Here is a 15,462-nt window from a genome sequence, read left to right as displayed (position 1 = left end):
AGGGCTCGCTCTGTCAACCGCCCCCTCTGTTGAACAATCGATCTAACCAAGCACCGTCTTCTACTTTTATGAAATAACGTACGACAAAGTCGTTATTAATTTTCAGTCTAACTGAATTATCCACCACGTATAAAATTTATATACAAAACCAATGAATATATCAAACGAACATTCATCGAAGTGTTTTTAACTGGTAGTAAGCATTTGATAGCTAATGAATATTTAGCATTTACAAATTTATCGTAGGTTCTTTTTTAAAACGCGGCCCTGTATGAACTAAAGAGCCGAGCAGGTTTCTTTTTCTTTCAATGGTACTGCACCATGAATCTTAGCTTCCCTCTGCCTTTGGAATTTCTGGCTAGCCTGCCTCTGAGTTGTGGTCACAGTTCCGGTGCACCACATGTATAACTCAAGCCTATGGACCTGTGATCCCACTGTGTAACAAACTTTCATCATCTCAATACTCAGCCTCAAATCCGAGTTAGAGACCTCAAAATAAACAAAGGGGTTTAGAATTTTGGTGACGGCGAGGCCATTCCATTGTTTCTCTAGCGTGTCTAGGAAATTTGGTGACTACATATCTTTTAAAAATACTTTAAATGTGTTTTAATGCAACGAAGAAAATTTTCCATCAAATGGTGTGCAAAACAGACAAAATTATTAATTTCTTACACTGGGATATTTATCTGTTTAGATAAAGCACACATTGCATTTGCATGTCGGAGTTTTTTTTTCCGTCTTATATGCCATGTATCTGGTGAACTATACCATTTACTATTTCACTGACCATCCCTTGGATCTGTGTGTAGGTTAGTTTCACTTGAAGGCAATGCCCGATAATGTTTCCTAGGTGCTATCTCCATAACACATAATGCTACTTAGTCTGGTGATTCACTACTGGTGATGCTCGCGTGGGTATCAATGTAGTATTACATGGTCTCATGGAATATTTGTAGTGGTGTCACTGCACATTGACATGCAAGGGTAGTCCATTCAAAATAAGCACCCATAATGCTGCATTTAATGGGGAACGCGATACAACATGACAATCAGAGAAAACCAGCTTTACAGAAAATATATTTTATTCATATGAATACGCCTATACACAACCATAACTTGTGAGACGATATCAATATTTCAACAATCACGCAGAAACAAAATAAACAACAGAATGCTAGGAAATAATCCGTCAAATGTCAAAAGCATTCAGTTTGTAATAGTCTTCAATAACAATCACCAACAAGAACTTTCAATGGTAAATTATTTCAGATTTGAAAGCATTTCCTGCATGGTTCAATGATTAAAATGATGTCGTAATATTGAAAAACATGAAACAAAGAAAAGGAGAGGCAAAAATTTTCACAATTGCTACAATTCAGAATAAATACCATTATTTCTATGAAACAAAGTGTGCAGTGTCTATGAAAGCACTGAACTTTACCCAAATAAAAAGTTGTAAGTCGATAAGGCAGCACTTTTGTTGATAAAAATGACCTCTATTTAGATTGAGATATATTCTCTGCTTTACTCGTAACTCAAAGACCAAAGAGGGTAGTGTATCAGTAACATCAATAGTATACGAAGCAAGAACCAAATATATAATAACAAAAACTTACAGTATGTACACATTATGTACATGCAATGAAACAAATGTACAAAATTAAGCCCGTTTTACAAACTATGCTTTGTTATGGGATGAAGGGGGGATGGGGGTTCCAAGTGATATGCATACAGAAACAAACATGAGGGAAAGTCAAAACACAAAAATGAATATATTAACAGGAATCAAAATGAATACATTTTGTACTCCAAATAGAGCCAAGTTTTTAAATAACATGTAACATTTCAACGTGCAATGTGATCACATTTCCCGTAGATTCGAACTTGGCATTCAGTATGGAAACACGAGCCAATCCTTAATATTTCGTACTAATATTTGATACCAATCTAACATTTTTTCACTTTATCAGGCTACTCCAATCCTCGTTACTATTCATATTGCAAATTGAAAACTCCTTAAAAGAATAATAAATGTAACACAGGACAGATGTAAATATATAGATAACAAAATATTATTAATGGCAGTTATAAACATTCTGATGCCAAAAAAACAGTTCAAAACAATAAATGATTCTTAAAATGATAAGACATGCCAGGCTCCAATTACGCAAAACTGAGTTTTAATCTTTCATATCTAATTACTCTTTATTGAGTTCATCTTTTATATCATCAGCTGTACAAAGGATTATTGTTTCCTTGTCTCCGACAATCAATGAGGACAATGGACAAGTAGGGGAAGAACAAAGAATCAATCCACAGCTGAATAATTAATGTCCTTACCACTTAACCCCTGACCCCCGTTTTTTCAACTGTGTACTTATAGGGAGTTGAAGTACAGATAAAATAAATTGAACTCTTGCCATCAACGCACGCCTAATTAATATAACTAAATCCTATCAAATTTTAAGGTTAACAAACCACATAATTCTCCAGCTTAGAAACATTCCATTTGATGCTTTATGACAAAATTTGTATAGCTTTCAGCATATACATTTTAATGAGTGTCTTATCTACTTCCAGCTTTTCTACCCCTATCTTTGGTCGTTCACCACCGGGACTTATTTCAGTAACTAGCACACAAACCTAATACCCTGACAACACTTGCCAAGCCAAACTGTAGGGGAATGGGGTCAATCCTAATCATAAATACAAAACTTTCATAAATTATGACAATTTTTTTTTGTTTTTGTAAGAAAACTGCAAGTTTTCCTGAGTATAGGTTTTCAAGCACTTAAATTTGATCACAGATCTTTATACTAGAACAAGATTCTTAATTTCCCAAAACAAGGGGAAAAATGCAAAGTATCTTAGCAACAGTTTGGGTGCACAAAGTGGATTTCTGGGACTGTAAGCTGGTCCTCAGTGAGAGTCCTTGTCCCGCTCCTCCTTGATCTTCTTGTTCATTTCCAGCTGTTCTTCCGACGTAACATTTTTAGGCACAAGGAACACGTTTCCGTCACTGGACTGTTGTAGAGAGAACTGAGCGGGGTCGTATGGACGTCCGTGTTCGTCGCGAAGAGACAGGAAGATTTCTCTGTAGAGGGCGCTGTACTTATCTTTCATGTCCCGTGTCTGTTTGTCGATCATCTGTCTCTCAGCCATCAGTTTTTCGCGGGATTCTTTCAGCTGAGTCATTTCGTCTTCCAGTGTAACAATTACGTCCATTTTGCGTTTCCTGCAGTTCTGGGCTGCCACCTTGTTCTTGCCGCGTCGCCTGATGTCTCGGATCAGCTGGAGCTGTGACTCGGAGAGCTTGTGGTGGGTCAAGATCTCGTTAAACTCCTCCACGGGGGATTCCACGATCTGATCCATGGACAGGGGCACCTTGAGATCCTCCAGCCTCTTCTTGTCCCTGCAGTGCGGCCCCTTTTGTTTGGGTTTGTCCGTGATGGAGTATTTCTTGAACTCTCTGGGCTCCTGCCCGGGCTGCAGTGGGTAGGAGTGGTTGTGTCTGATATGATTAGTGCTGGATGGACGGTATTGGAAATCGGTGTCGTTAGAAGACGAGGAATAGTTGGACTGAGAAGATTCGGCTCCATTTTCATTGTAGTTAAATCCACCATTGAAATTGTATTTCCTGGGCCTTTTCCCAAAGTCGGGGGTGCCATCACCAAAGTCACCGCCCCCACGGGCTCCACCCTCCATACCATCATACGGGGACATGGCTCCCTCGCTAAAGTGATCCTGAAAACAGATTTACAATGTTATAGTTCACACATTCCACAAGAAAATTACATCAATACTGCACATGTATGTGTATTCAGTGGCACTAGTTATGGTGGTTGGTAGGGGTGGGCGTCTGTGTCTGATGAGGGTGGGTGTGTCTGGTGTGGGTCATGTCCTTACCTGTGAGGGAGAACCTCCCGAGCTCCCACCCATGGAAATTCCAGACTCGCTGCTGGCATCATCAAGCATCTGCATGGAGCCTAAACCTGCTAAAAAAAAGACAAATTCATTTTGTAATTCTAATTTTAATCAACAAACAGATTTCAACTTTACATTTATTTCCACAATTATTTACCTATTTAATATTCTTTGAACCATTGGAGAAATTTGTTACAATATTTTAGAATGAAGATAAGTCTTGCTTACCATCTTCTAAGGCCATTTCGGTGATATTGAGGTCATCAAGGCCCTCGTCGATGATGTTGGATAGAATGTCATCCACCTGGGTGGTGAGGTTCCCTCCGCTGGGCTCCGGGCCAGTACTGCTTCCGTTAAACAACATGCTGGTTGGGTTCCACTCTAGTGGGGAGGAGCAGCCCTCACTGGGTGGTGCAGAGGTGAAGTTACTCCTCGTTTCTGTAAATCAACCATCCCATCATCAAACATAAAACAAATCACTGTGTTACTGTCGATCATTTTGATACACTTGATCACAATAAGTTTATAAGATATATTGGTACATCGTTATCTCTTGTATTCTTTTAAGAGTGTGTTCAGTAAGTTTGTGTTATCAAAACACTGTATTATGCTTCTTTGATAAATATTTCTTACTGTGTTTAATCATCAGCACACCATTACTAGTTTATTAAATGAGAGTGCTTCTTTTGGAAGAACTCAGACACTATTGATTAGATTAACTTTACATTGTAGGAGACATGATAATATGCATTTTTGAGAAATATTCTTTCAGTGTGTGTTGGTTTTTAAGACCTTGATTACTTATGTCTGATAAAACTTATTTTGAATTGTTTATTGATGACTACTTTTTCAGGACTTGAGTTTATGAATTAAGACATGGACTTATCTATGACTGATTGACACCAAAGATTACATGAACTTTATATTATCAGAAACATGATCAAATGAATCTTTGATAAATGTTCTTTGACTGTGTCATCAGGACACCGTATTTGATAAATGAGGGTGCTTACGAGGCTCAAAGCTGTTAGTGTTGACAGTGTTGTTGATGGGGGTGGGCATGGTAACGTTCTGGATCAGGGCGTTGGAGTGATTCTGGGGGGTCATCATGCGCCCGGGGCCGTTCATGTTATTGACCATGCCGGCACTGTCGTTGCTGGGGAGCTCCAGGATGTTGACCAGGTCCATCCAGGTCTCCTCCAGGGAAGTGTTGCCGCCGTAGCCCCGGTTCTCCTGGGTGGCATACCGGGGCTGGGGCATCCTTTCCTGGGGGTGGTAGTTACCCTGACTCTGTAAACAAAGCAAAAATTAGCACATCATCAACCCTTGCAGTATGCAACTGCTAGCCCTACAACAGATTAATCTTTTGGTTTATTCACCTATCAAGTGCCCTCAGTGTTTATAATGTATGTGTGGATTATATAATTTATCTGTCTATGAGAAATTGAGAATGCAGTTTTGGATACACATATTACTAAAATAAATCAGTTTTCAAGTGTGCTGTAATCATTGTGTCAATACACTTGTAAAGGACAAGAATGCCAAAGTTACAGATTTTCCCACCACGATCAAAAATATCTCCTAACAACATGATATGAAAGCAATTCAAACTTGATAAGAGCCGTGCAATCAGTACCTGCTGCTGCGTTTGATTGTACGTGTAGTTCTGAAGGTGACTCTGTTCTGGGGACATGTGATGGAGCGGGGACGTGATGGGCTGATGGGAAGGTGAGGCCAGCTGGGGCGGATAACTCTGGTTGGAGGTCGGAATGTGATAGTCGTTCTCCAGCACACTCAGATGCTGCGGCATGGAGCTGTTCATCATGGGCATCCCAGTTTCATAGGACTGGTAATTCTGAAGATACAAGCGATGGTAAAACATTACAACACAGTCGTGTGTATAGAGTTTAAAACACAAGTAAAATAAGAATGCCTGGTTTACCAGAACTTCATCACAAGTTAACCATACCTGAAACTGGCTGGTCTGGTTCATACTCTGTTGACCCATATTGGTGACATTGGGGGGAGCCACATTGGGCACTTGTGGAGACATGTTCTGGGGGACTGCAGGAGGAGAAGCCAGGGGTTGGGAGGGGGCCCTTCTTCCATTCATAGGCACCCATTCACCTGTGGGTAGAAAAGTTAATGATGAATACATTGCAAAATATCCAAATTAGATTCAGACCTCAGATGAAGACCAAGGTCAGTGTCAAAATCTAACAATTATACAGGAACAAACACCTAATAGATGGACAGGTACAAACAGATGTGCAGGAACAAACATCTAATAGATGTAAAGGTACACACACATACCCGTATGTACAGGTACATACACAGATGTACAGGAACACAAGTAGATATACACATACACATAGATGTACAGGTACATATATAGATGTACAGGTACACACATATACAGGTACACACAAACATCTACCTGTCTCTCCGTCCCTCATGAAGTTCTCCGCCATCCATTGTTGCTCGTGGCGTCGACGCTGCTCCTCAAGCTTGGCTTGTAAAAGTTCTCTGTCTTTTTGCTGTGTAAAATAAAAATATTTGTACAGAAAATGATCTTGTCATAAAACTTAAGGTACCTCACTACATTAAGACTTACACTTTTAAGAAACTACTTCACAAGATAACAATTTGAATGTTTTGTTCTATTGTTTGCAATACCTATTTTGGTTACATATCATCATAGCTCAGTGGTTCAAGTATTTGTCTTTTGAACTGCAGACCATGAGTTTGAATCAATCTGGGTCTTTGGTTCATATTTACCAATTTAATTTTTTAAAATCCTTTAATGCATAATTATTACTTATGTGACATCAAACTTCTTGTGCATCACGTTTTCTATCATAATAGGGTAATATTCTGCCAATTTTTAGGACTATATCAAGATGTAGTGAGCCACCTTAATCAATTTCCCAACCAAATAACCCAATTCAACAAAACTTTAAAAATTGACTTACTTTTTGCCTTTCTTTCTGCAGTTCGATTTCTCTCTCTCGTTCGAGTTCTCTCCGGAGATTCACGTCGAACATCTCCTTCCCTACCCCCAGATCTATGTCTTGCCTCCATAGTACGTCTATCAGGTCTAGGTCCTACAACAGAGCACACAACATCAGTACTTGTTAAGTTGTACTATCAACATCAGTACTTGTACTATCAACATCAGTACTTGTACTATCAACATCAGTACTTGTTAAGTTGTACTATCAACATCAGTACTTGTACTATCAACATCAGTACTTGTACTATCAACATCAGTACTTGTTAAGTTGTAATATCAACATCAGTACTTGTACTATCAACATCAGTACTTGTTAAGTTGTACTATCAACATCAATACTTCCTATCATCAACATCAGTACTTTGTACTATATCAACATCCCTTCTTGTACTATTAACATCAGTAATTATTCTCTTAACATCAGTCCCTGTACTATAAGATCATAAGCACTGGTACTAATAACATAAGTATTGTATTAACAACATCAGTACTTTTACTCTTGACATCAGTACTTGAACTACAGTTTTATCAAATTCTAGTTTGTGTGATTTTAAAAGCGTCAGTGTAATTTGTGGGGTGGTTTGAGTGCACATATCTGACAAAAAACCTGTACATAATTATATCTAAAGCAATGTACAGTGGCCAATTAAAAGAGATCTCGTGTATCACCTCACACACTGAACTGTTCCTATGGTGTCAGGTTACCCGCATTTCAAGAATTACGTAACGACTGAAAAAATCAGATAAAATCTCTGCATAGTCTGACCCGATTGCTTTATCACCCAAATCCTGAGTCTAGGATCTTGGGTTTTTCTTATTAGTCATAGCTTTGATCTACGTCGATTTCATTCAATATTCAAAGCCAGTTGGATAATCAATGCAAAATCTTGACCTAGGTTGTCTTCAGTTTGAAATCTGTTGCATCGAAACATGATCTGTTCTTAAAAAAGCACACTATAATCAATTAATGTCTAAAACTTGAAGCCAGGTTTTCTTGATGCTAACAAACACCCATCATTATGGGTCTAGAGCCGATCACAATGGGGAATATTATTCACAATATCCCATCCCATCCATCAAACTAAGCCAACAAACAGCTATCTAATGTATGTCAATTTTCTCCTTCAAACACCCTGCGGCACCAACCTTAAGATTAAACTGTGAATTGAAAAAAAATCTGTGCGTAATTATTGTAGTGTATTAGAGGCGATCTTTGTGTAGAGGTGGAATTGTTCAGTGTAGGGAACACAGGTAAATCGGTTACGCTTGAGTGATCAAGCCAGTCAAACCAGTATGTAATACAACACAGCCCACGAGAGCGCCTCTTTCATACAGCCTGAAAAATGAAGAATTCCAAAGCTTGGCAACACACACTGACCTATAAAACCTCTGTCTTAAACAAAACCCCACTGAACCCATGGATAGCTACATATCCAGTACTGAACAGAACAATCACACAACTCAATGTACAAAACAAATACCAATCAAATATTTAAAGGCTTGCCGCTCTCTGCATAATACTCTTTCGTTTTATTTATACATGCATGTTAAATATTGTGCATTAGAACAGGATCGAACCTGTGTACAATCATCAAGTACTTGGAATGGCTGTTCAGAATGGGACAACTCCCAATTCAAAGGCCGACAATGTCCCAGACAAACAGCAGCTGGGAAATGTTATACATAATACATGTAGCCATTTACCATGGCCTGAGTTGATGATCATATAAATTAATGTACAGCACAAATAATTCATCATCAACCAACATCAATCTAAACAGAATAAACAGGCCAAATAACCCCAGGACATGGTTTTCATACGGATCAATGATGACAATTAAAAGAGGAATATTCAAGAGATTCTTAAACACAACAGTCTTCAAATACATGACTTACATAGAGATGTAAAGATATGTGTCAAACAAAATTCACTGAACACCTACGAGGCATTCAGTGATCTACCTAGTAAAGAACTGAGCAGGTTGCAGCTAACGAGTCTTTGTGCAGTACAACAATGAACAGGTTCTGAGGTTTTCACTGAGTCACCTGACACAGTCACTAGGTGTGGTTCTTTTATTCAAGCTCTACTCATTATACAATCATGACATTTTGTGACATCCGTATCTGAATCTCCTTGAAACCTTGAGATTCAAAACCTGCTACATGTCTCACTGTAGACCTAACCCTGCAAAAAGATCAATCTGTGTCAAAACCGAATGGATATTGGTTGTCAGTTTTAGTCTTTAACTACGATAGATTCCCTTCTTCACTCGATTTCATAAATCGCACTCCTGTCATTTGGTATCAATTATCATGCGCTCTTAACTTTTGTAATAAATTAATAATTCAATATTGTATACAAAGTTGAATAAAATAATAAAAGCTAGATGCTAGAATCTACAAGGAAAGCCTTAGGTGATTTTACGCACTCGATATCAATTCCACGGGTTTCATAAGGAATGTTGCTTTCAACTATTGCCACCCGAAGACCAAAATAATTCACCGCCATGTAAAACTGCCAGAATTTACACCGTTTTACAAACTGTGGATCAGCTGATTTTTACACCTTGTCGGTGTGTTTGACAGTTGATCTCTGAAAATGTTTAAATCAAGTTTTTTCATGTATAACAAAACATATGTTGTCATTTGATAATAATTCAAAAAACCTCAAACATATAACATTACTTAAACATTATGAAGTGTCAAAACTGTATTTACACTCAATATATTTTATTAGATATGAAATGCAAAAATTTGAATTATGTTGTCTTTAAATAATTGTATCATTTTATTTATATTAGGAAGCATTGCCAAAAGAGGAAAGAAGTTTTGGATTGCACCCCCGAAATATTGTGAAGTTCACTGACATTTTTTTCCAAGCATTATAGATATTGTTGATGTCATAAAAATCAAAGTCGAAAATCATTAAAGCTAATGCCAATGGAATGGTTTCAACGTCATCCCAGCGACTATATGAAAGAAATAGTTTTGTCATCTTTTCAGTGACCAATTCATTTTTCAATCACATCCAATATCCACAAAATGAACCGTGGCAAAAGACAAGAATTCAGGGATCTAATGACATCAGCTTTTGTTTACCTGTTGGCTAACAGCCAAATATAATGAAGAAATTAATAACACTCAAATGTGATTCTTGTCAATTCCAAAGCATTACATGGAAAAAGAAGCAAATTTGTAAAAAAAAAAAAAAAAAAAAAAAAAAAATTAAATGAGAATTTTTTTCCTTTAGGAGGACCATAATTTTACAATGTGAATCCTTAAAGCTTATAACAGAATAATTATAGTTATGTTCTTTGTACCTGGCATAATTAAATGACAGCTTTCATATCAAGGCAACTGACCGAAAAATTACACGAGGTCACAGCATTACAATCTGTACCGACATTTGTCACCATTAACGAGGGCTAAAGGCATAAGGTCGGTCAAAATCCGGGACAGCACAGGGAGTACTGTGGGATTAAGACATTGCTAAACAAGAAAACAATCCGACCACATCATCACACCAGGAGTAGGTGAAGCTCAGTGTCCTCACTGACCATACAGAGAGTTTACCTACTCGACAGGGAAACCCCCACAAGGCTGAGGCATAAGACACAAAAGATTAATGGTCCATTGAATTATAATGCTTCCTTGACGAAGGCCTGAAATCAAGTATGCAAGTGGGGAAATTTTGGAGACATATCCTTGAGAAAGCCGAGACAAAAATTAAATTGAATCTGCCTTTAAAATTTCCTTAAAGTAGAAAACTTTTTAGGTACGAGTAAACAGGCCATTGATGTCGAAATCCGAAATGTTTGCTGAAATTTTTTTCCCCTAAAATGTGACAAAAACTTTAAAGTTTAGCTTTAAATGTATACTCAAAAAGAATTTACAAATAATGCATAATTTACAAAATAATGTACACAAGTTTTCTTTACATTTAACTCAAACTAATGTTTAAAGACATAAAAACCACAATCCAAATATATAAAAATATAGATCAAATGCCATATTAATAAAAGCAATTTTTCAAGCAGCCAACTCTGACACATGCAGTCTGTGCTGTCTATAGTTTAAAATTTAAATTCTTCAGAAATATTTTTGTACAAGTTAACCACTCTGAGTTTAGTATATCCGGTAATCCTTTTTGGTACAAGTTAACTACAACGTATATCTGGTCAATCACTCACTTCCTGTCAGCCTTACTGACCAGTCCGGTCTCACTTTGTCTATCGGCTTCAATCTTGTTAGATGCGTGCCTCGAGCCACTAAGTAAGTCTTTTTTATTGAAGTTATTGCTTAAATCTGTCAGTATTTAATTGTATTTTTGAAGTATAGTTACAGATGGAAATTTTATTATGCAGATAAAACATTCTCAAAAGTATGGCACGCCATTATGGTCTTTAAAGTAATTTACATATTTTTTCTATGTATGAAGTAAGGTTCTATATTTTCCTATTTAGTAATTTGTTATTTCTATTTGTTGTAGTTTTTTACCAATATTATTCACGACGGCAACGTTTTCCACACAAAATAAACTATGAAACCCGTGTGACTTTTGTTTGCGTTGTGCGTTGTGCAAGGTTAGCTATCTGCCTGCACCAGGCAGAATACAGTCAAAACCACGCTTCATAATGAGTTCAAAATTCAGAACTTGAAATCAACTTTGATGATTTAGAACTTCTTAATGTTAATCTACTACGGTTCATAGATACCAGGAGGACTACATAAATACCTGTATTACAATCTTATCAATAATAGATCACAGAAACTGCTTCCTCTTCTTATTATATTACATCAATGACCATGTTGTAACAACTCATGATTTTTGAAATTCCCTCTCTGAAGGTAATGGCAATTGTCAATTTAATCAACTTTAATCAGGTTGTGACCAATCGTCGAAATGGGCTATATTACTCATAAACAGGAAATTAAATTACAGTGCAAAAATTAATGGTTTTAATTTTTAAAAATTTTAATTTTACTAAATAATATTGTAAATCTGCATTAAAATAAACAAAATGTTACAACTTTAGGTAAACAAGTTTTTTCTGTAACCCAACAGATTGAGATGATCCCTTGTCATGTTGGTGGATTCAAAGCTTCTGGGGAATCAATCTCTTAATTTATAGGTTTGCAGCAAAACTTGCCTCTCAAAAGTTGTTGTATTTTTAATGTACATTTAATTATTCTTGTGACAACTATTCAATAAAATTTTTCCATTTTTTGCAGCTTAAGTTCCTTAACAGGGTATTATATCCCATTTGGGAGAGAGGTACAAAACTTCTAAAACTTTTTATTTAATCATGTTCTGTTTTTTAATTTATTTTTATTTTTTCAATTTTTAATTTATCAGGTTCATATCCATCAACCGTGAACTGAATTTTTGACAAATGAAACAAATCTCAAACTAAAAAAACCATTACTACTATACAGAAAAGAGGCGACATATCGAGTTGAAGGTGATATTAAGTACTGCATTCAGACTGTACATTAATTTTCCAATTCTAATTCAAGTATTTTCATTCTTTGTAATGCTCATTGCCCTACAAAATTAAACATTGCTAAGCACTTGCAAAACACAATAAGAATCATTGAGGCTACCGCACCTGTTTTGCCACTACAATTAACTAATTGCCAGCAGAAAAAAAAACAATCAATAAGAGGAAGACAACTCAGCAAAGCAATGACACCCATAGCTGATGCATTTTTTCTCTCTTTTTGTTCACCTCAAAAGATGGATCTACTGCTGAAGAGCAGTCAGCATCGACTTGACAAAGAATGACTTCCTCTTGCTCTTGGGGTTCCGCATTTTCCTCTTCTTGTGCCGTTCCGGACGACTGTTCTGTTGTCGGAGATTCATTTACGTTGTCATTGTTCACAGGTTGCGTATCCTGCGGTTGTGAATTTGTCAAAATACGTCCACCTCCGTTGGATAAGCCAACAAGAAACGTCGCTATCCTCTGCTGTCTTGTGACTTGATGTCTTGCGAAACGACTTAATGAACGGAGATCTTGAAGGATAATTGATGCCTCACTCTCTATACTTTTTAAATGCTCATGTCCTGAATAATAGTTTTCGAAACTATTTCTGTGAAAATTAGTTTGTGTGTACACTGCCGTCTGTCCAAGAATCAGCTCTTGCACCTCTGGGTAGTTTACATAGTTAGTGTTCAAGTAACTGTTGAGATCAATTCGTAACAAACTCAGAACAATGGCAATCTGCACAAGCCCATCTGTGAAGTACTGCTTCAGAAGCATTTCGTATAAACCTTTCACTACAAAACGTGACTAATATTTTATTCTTCCCCTTTAATGTCTCCACAAGGAAAGTGAATCAGTTGTTATTTTTAAATCGAGACTTCTACTACTTTTGTCTTCGATCATAAGTAAACAAAGCACATTGTCAATATATGGCAACCATGTTTTTTCCTTACCGCACGTGCAACGACGTGAAGCGGCATTTCAGAGTCAAATCATCTTGAATTCTGGGCTGAACGGCATCAAGTTCTTTGGTTTAATGTTGAGAAAACTGTTCTTCGTTATGATGTAATGACTAGAATATTCCTTTGACAGGAAGCGGACATCATCTATCGAAACAACTCTGATCGTGCAAAATTGAATGTGACGTCAGAATTGTTGCTGTACGCATGTGCACGAAATACTATACGAAGGTCACATCCGGGTCACAAAAGTGCAAAATAAACTGACCAAATATATGTTGACAAGGTGTCTGCAAGTGTTAACAGATGCCCAAGTATATTTTAAAGATCGCAGCATCCTCACATAAACCTTAAATCGAACCAATATAATTTCAACACGACACATCGAAAAAAAAAACAACCCAAATTCTCAATACCTCCAGTTTTGACAACCTAGTCTTGGAGAGCTTCCAATTAATTTTCAGTACTAACAGTGGATGAATTAATAAAATCTAAGTATGGTATACTAACCCCATTCACCGGGTTATTCCCGTGAAGTCTGACAGACTGTGTTTCCATCATCTTGAACGGCTTGATTACAACAGGTGCCCTATAGCCGTCTTTCAGAGCACTCGCTTAGAATGAAGTCTGTAATTCCTTAATCCAGGTGAAAATTAAAATATCCACAACTTATCAAAACTTGAATTTTAATCCATATGAATAAAACCTTAACTGAAACATGTTCTCCATGAAAACATTGGATCTGATCGCTCTACTCGTCCATCCCGCACATTATCAACGTTATGCCATGGTGTGTGTGTATTGAAATGTGCTAATGTATTTAACCTGCTATGTGAGCTATTCGCGTGATTGGCTGAGAACTTCCCATGTGACTCTGTAGGTAAAAAGGACCGCACAGGGGCTTTATATTTTACAGTCTACATATTTCATACCTTCATTTGTACACATGTTGTTATTTATTTTCAGAAAAAGAAAGGATGAGTCAGATTGATCTATGTTTTTAAAATAAAGGATTATGCATTAACGTAATAAATTTTATGATTTCATTTAACCAGTATTTAGATTGAGAACTGATATAGGTTTTTAATTTGTTGGAATACTTTATATTTATCATCAGTTAAGGAAAGCCGAGCTTTTCCGGAAATGTGGAAAATATAGATGTATAAAACATATACCTAGTTTTGAAATGAAAGTATACAAATGTTATAAGAGAGTTAAAGTAAAATAGATGCAGAGACAATATATAATAACTTTAATGGGCAGTTATATGTCACTTTGAGAGTTATTGCAATTTTTACGCTTATAATAACTTTTTCATTAATGTAGATATACTCAATAATTTGTTTTCTATAGATTATGCATTTATGCATGATACAACTAAGATAAAACAACATCGCTAGTTTAAAAAGCGTTGTCTTTCGAAAAAAAAAAAAAAAAAACAGACAAAATTTGAATTTAATATAAGTGTAAATTACTAGACTCTGACGCACAAAGTATAGCAAAATTCCCGTTTGTCTTACAGCTAGGCAAGATATAACCATTTTATGCATACGATTAATTAATTAAATATCATATTTTAATTTCTTGAATAGTTGAAATGTCGTACACTTGGGAATATCAAATTGTGATTAAACTAAATCAGAGGAAGTTTTTTTTCTCTTTTTCTGTTCCATTCTCACCCCCCCCCCCCCGACCACAACTTTAACAGGTGCCCGTTGATTCACGCTTTGCATTGAATCTCGCGTCCAAGGTCAGGAACGCCATCACTAATTAAAGCAGGTATAAGGCTCAGTCATTTTTTGGACTCGGCCTCTACATAATGTCTCTCCACCCAGTGCAGATCTATATTGAGCATGTTCCTCTGTGATTAGGACAGGATGAAAAGCACGCGCAAAGGAAATAATTAAAAGGACGACTAAATGCATGGAGAAGGTGGATATATAAGTGGACACGAATGCAATCTTTTCACCTGTAGACTATACACCGCTCACATCGCCAATACTGAAATTGCACTTTTAGATTTGTTCTCTAATTTGCTTTGAAAATTCAAACTGAAATTTAGATAACTGAGATAAACCAACTG

At 36.7% G+C, this 15,462-nt stretch overlaps 1 protein-coding gene and 1 long non-coding RNA gene across 4 annotated transcripts; one reads left to right on the top strand and one right to left on the bottom strand.

Moving 5' to 3' along the window:
* Positions 1-1,064: 1,064 nt before the first annotated feature.
* On the bottom strand, positions 1,065-14,199 carry LOC128176986 (endoplasmic reticulum membrane sensor NFE2L1-like). Of its 3 annotated transcripts, none has more exons than XM_052843507.1 (9): positions 13,890-14,199; positions 6,897-7,028; positions 6,362-6,461; positions 5,894-6,051; positions 5,561-5,779; positions 4,938-5,214; positions 4,153-4,362; positions 3,907-3,995; positions 1,065-3,744 (listed from the first exon to the last, which is right to left on the bottom strand). In XM_052843507.1, exons 1-9 carry the CDS (start codon positions 13,938-13,940, stop codon positions 2,920-2,922), a joined length of 2,061 nt encoding a protein of 686 aa, XP_052699467.1. In that variant the 5' UTR covers positions 13,941-14,199; the 3' UTR covers positions 1,065-2,919. The 3 variants fall into 3 exon arrangements, with proteins under 3 accessions (XP_052699467.1, XP_052699460.1, XP_052699454.1); XM_052843500.1 differs by lacking the exon at positions 13,890-14,199 and adding an exon at positions 12,667-13,589 and having other exon boundaries at positions 3,907-3,992; XM_052843494.1 differs by lacking the exon at positions 13,890-14,199 and adding an exon at positions 12,667-13,588.
* Positions 11,001-11,492, top strand: LOC128177006 (uncharacterized). The gene is made up of 2 exons (XR_008242806.1): positions 11,001-11,209; positions 11,427-11,492. It is a non-coding gene; the product is annotated as an uncharacterized LOC128177006 (long non-coding RNA).
* Positions 14,200-15,462: the final 1,263 nt, after the last annotated feature.

The sequence above is a fragment of the Crassostrea angulata genome, chromosome 1, assembly GCF_025612915.1.
Source record: "Crassostrea angulata isolate pt1a10 chromosome 1, ASM2561291v2, whole genome shotgun sequence".
In the NCBI taxonomy this organism is placed as follows: domain Eukaryota; kingdom Metazoa; phylum Mollusca; class Bivalvia; order Ostreida; family Ostreidae; genus Magallana; species Magallana angulata.
This window is presented reverse-complemented; position numbering and strand designations above follow the sequence as displayed.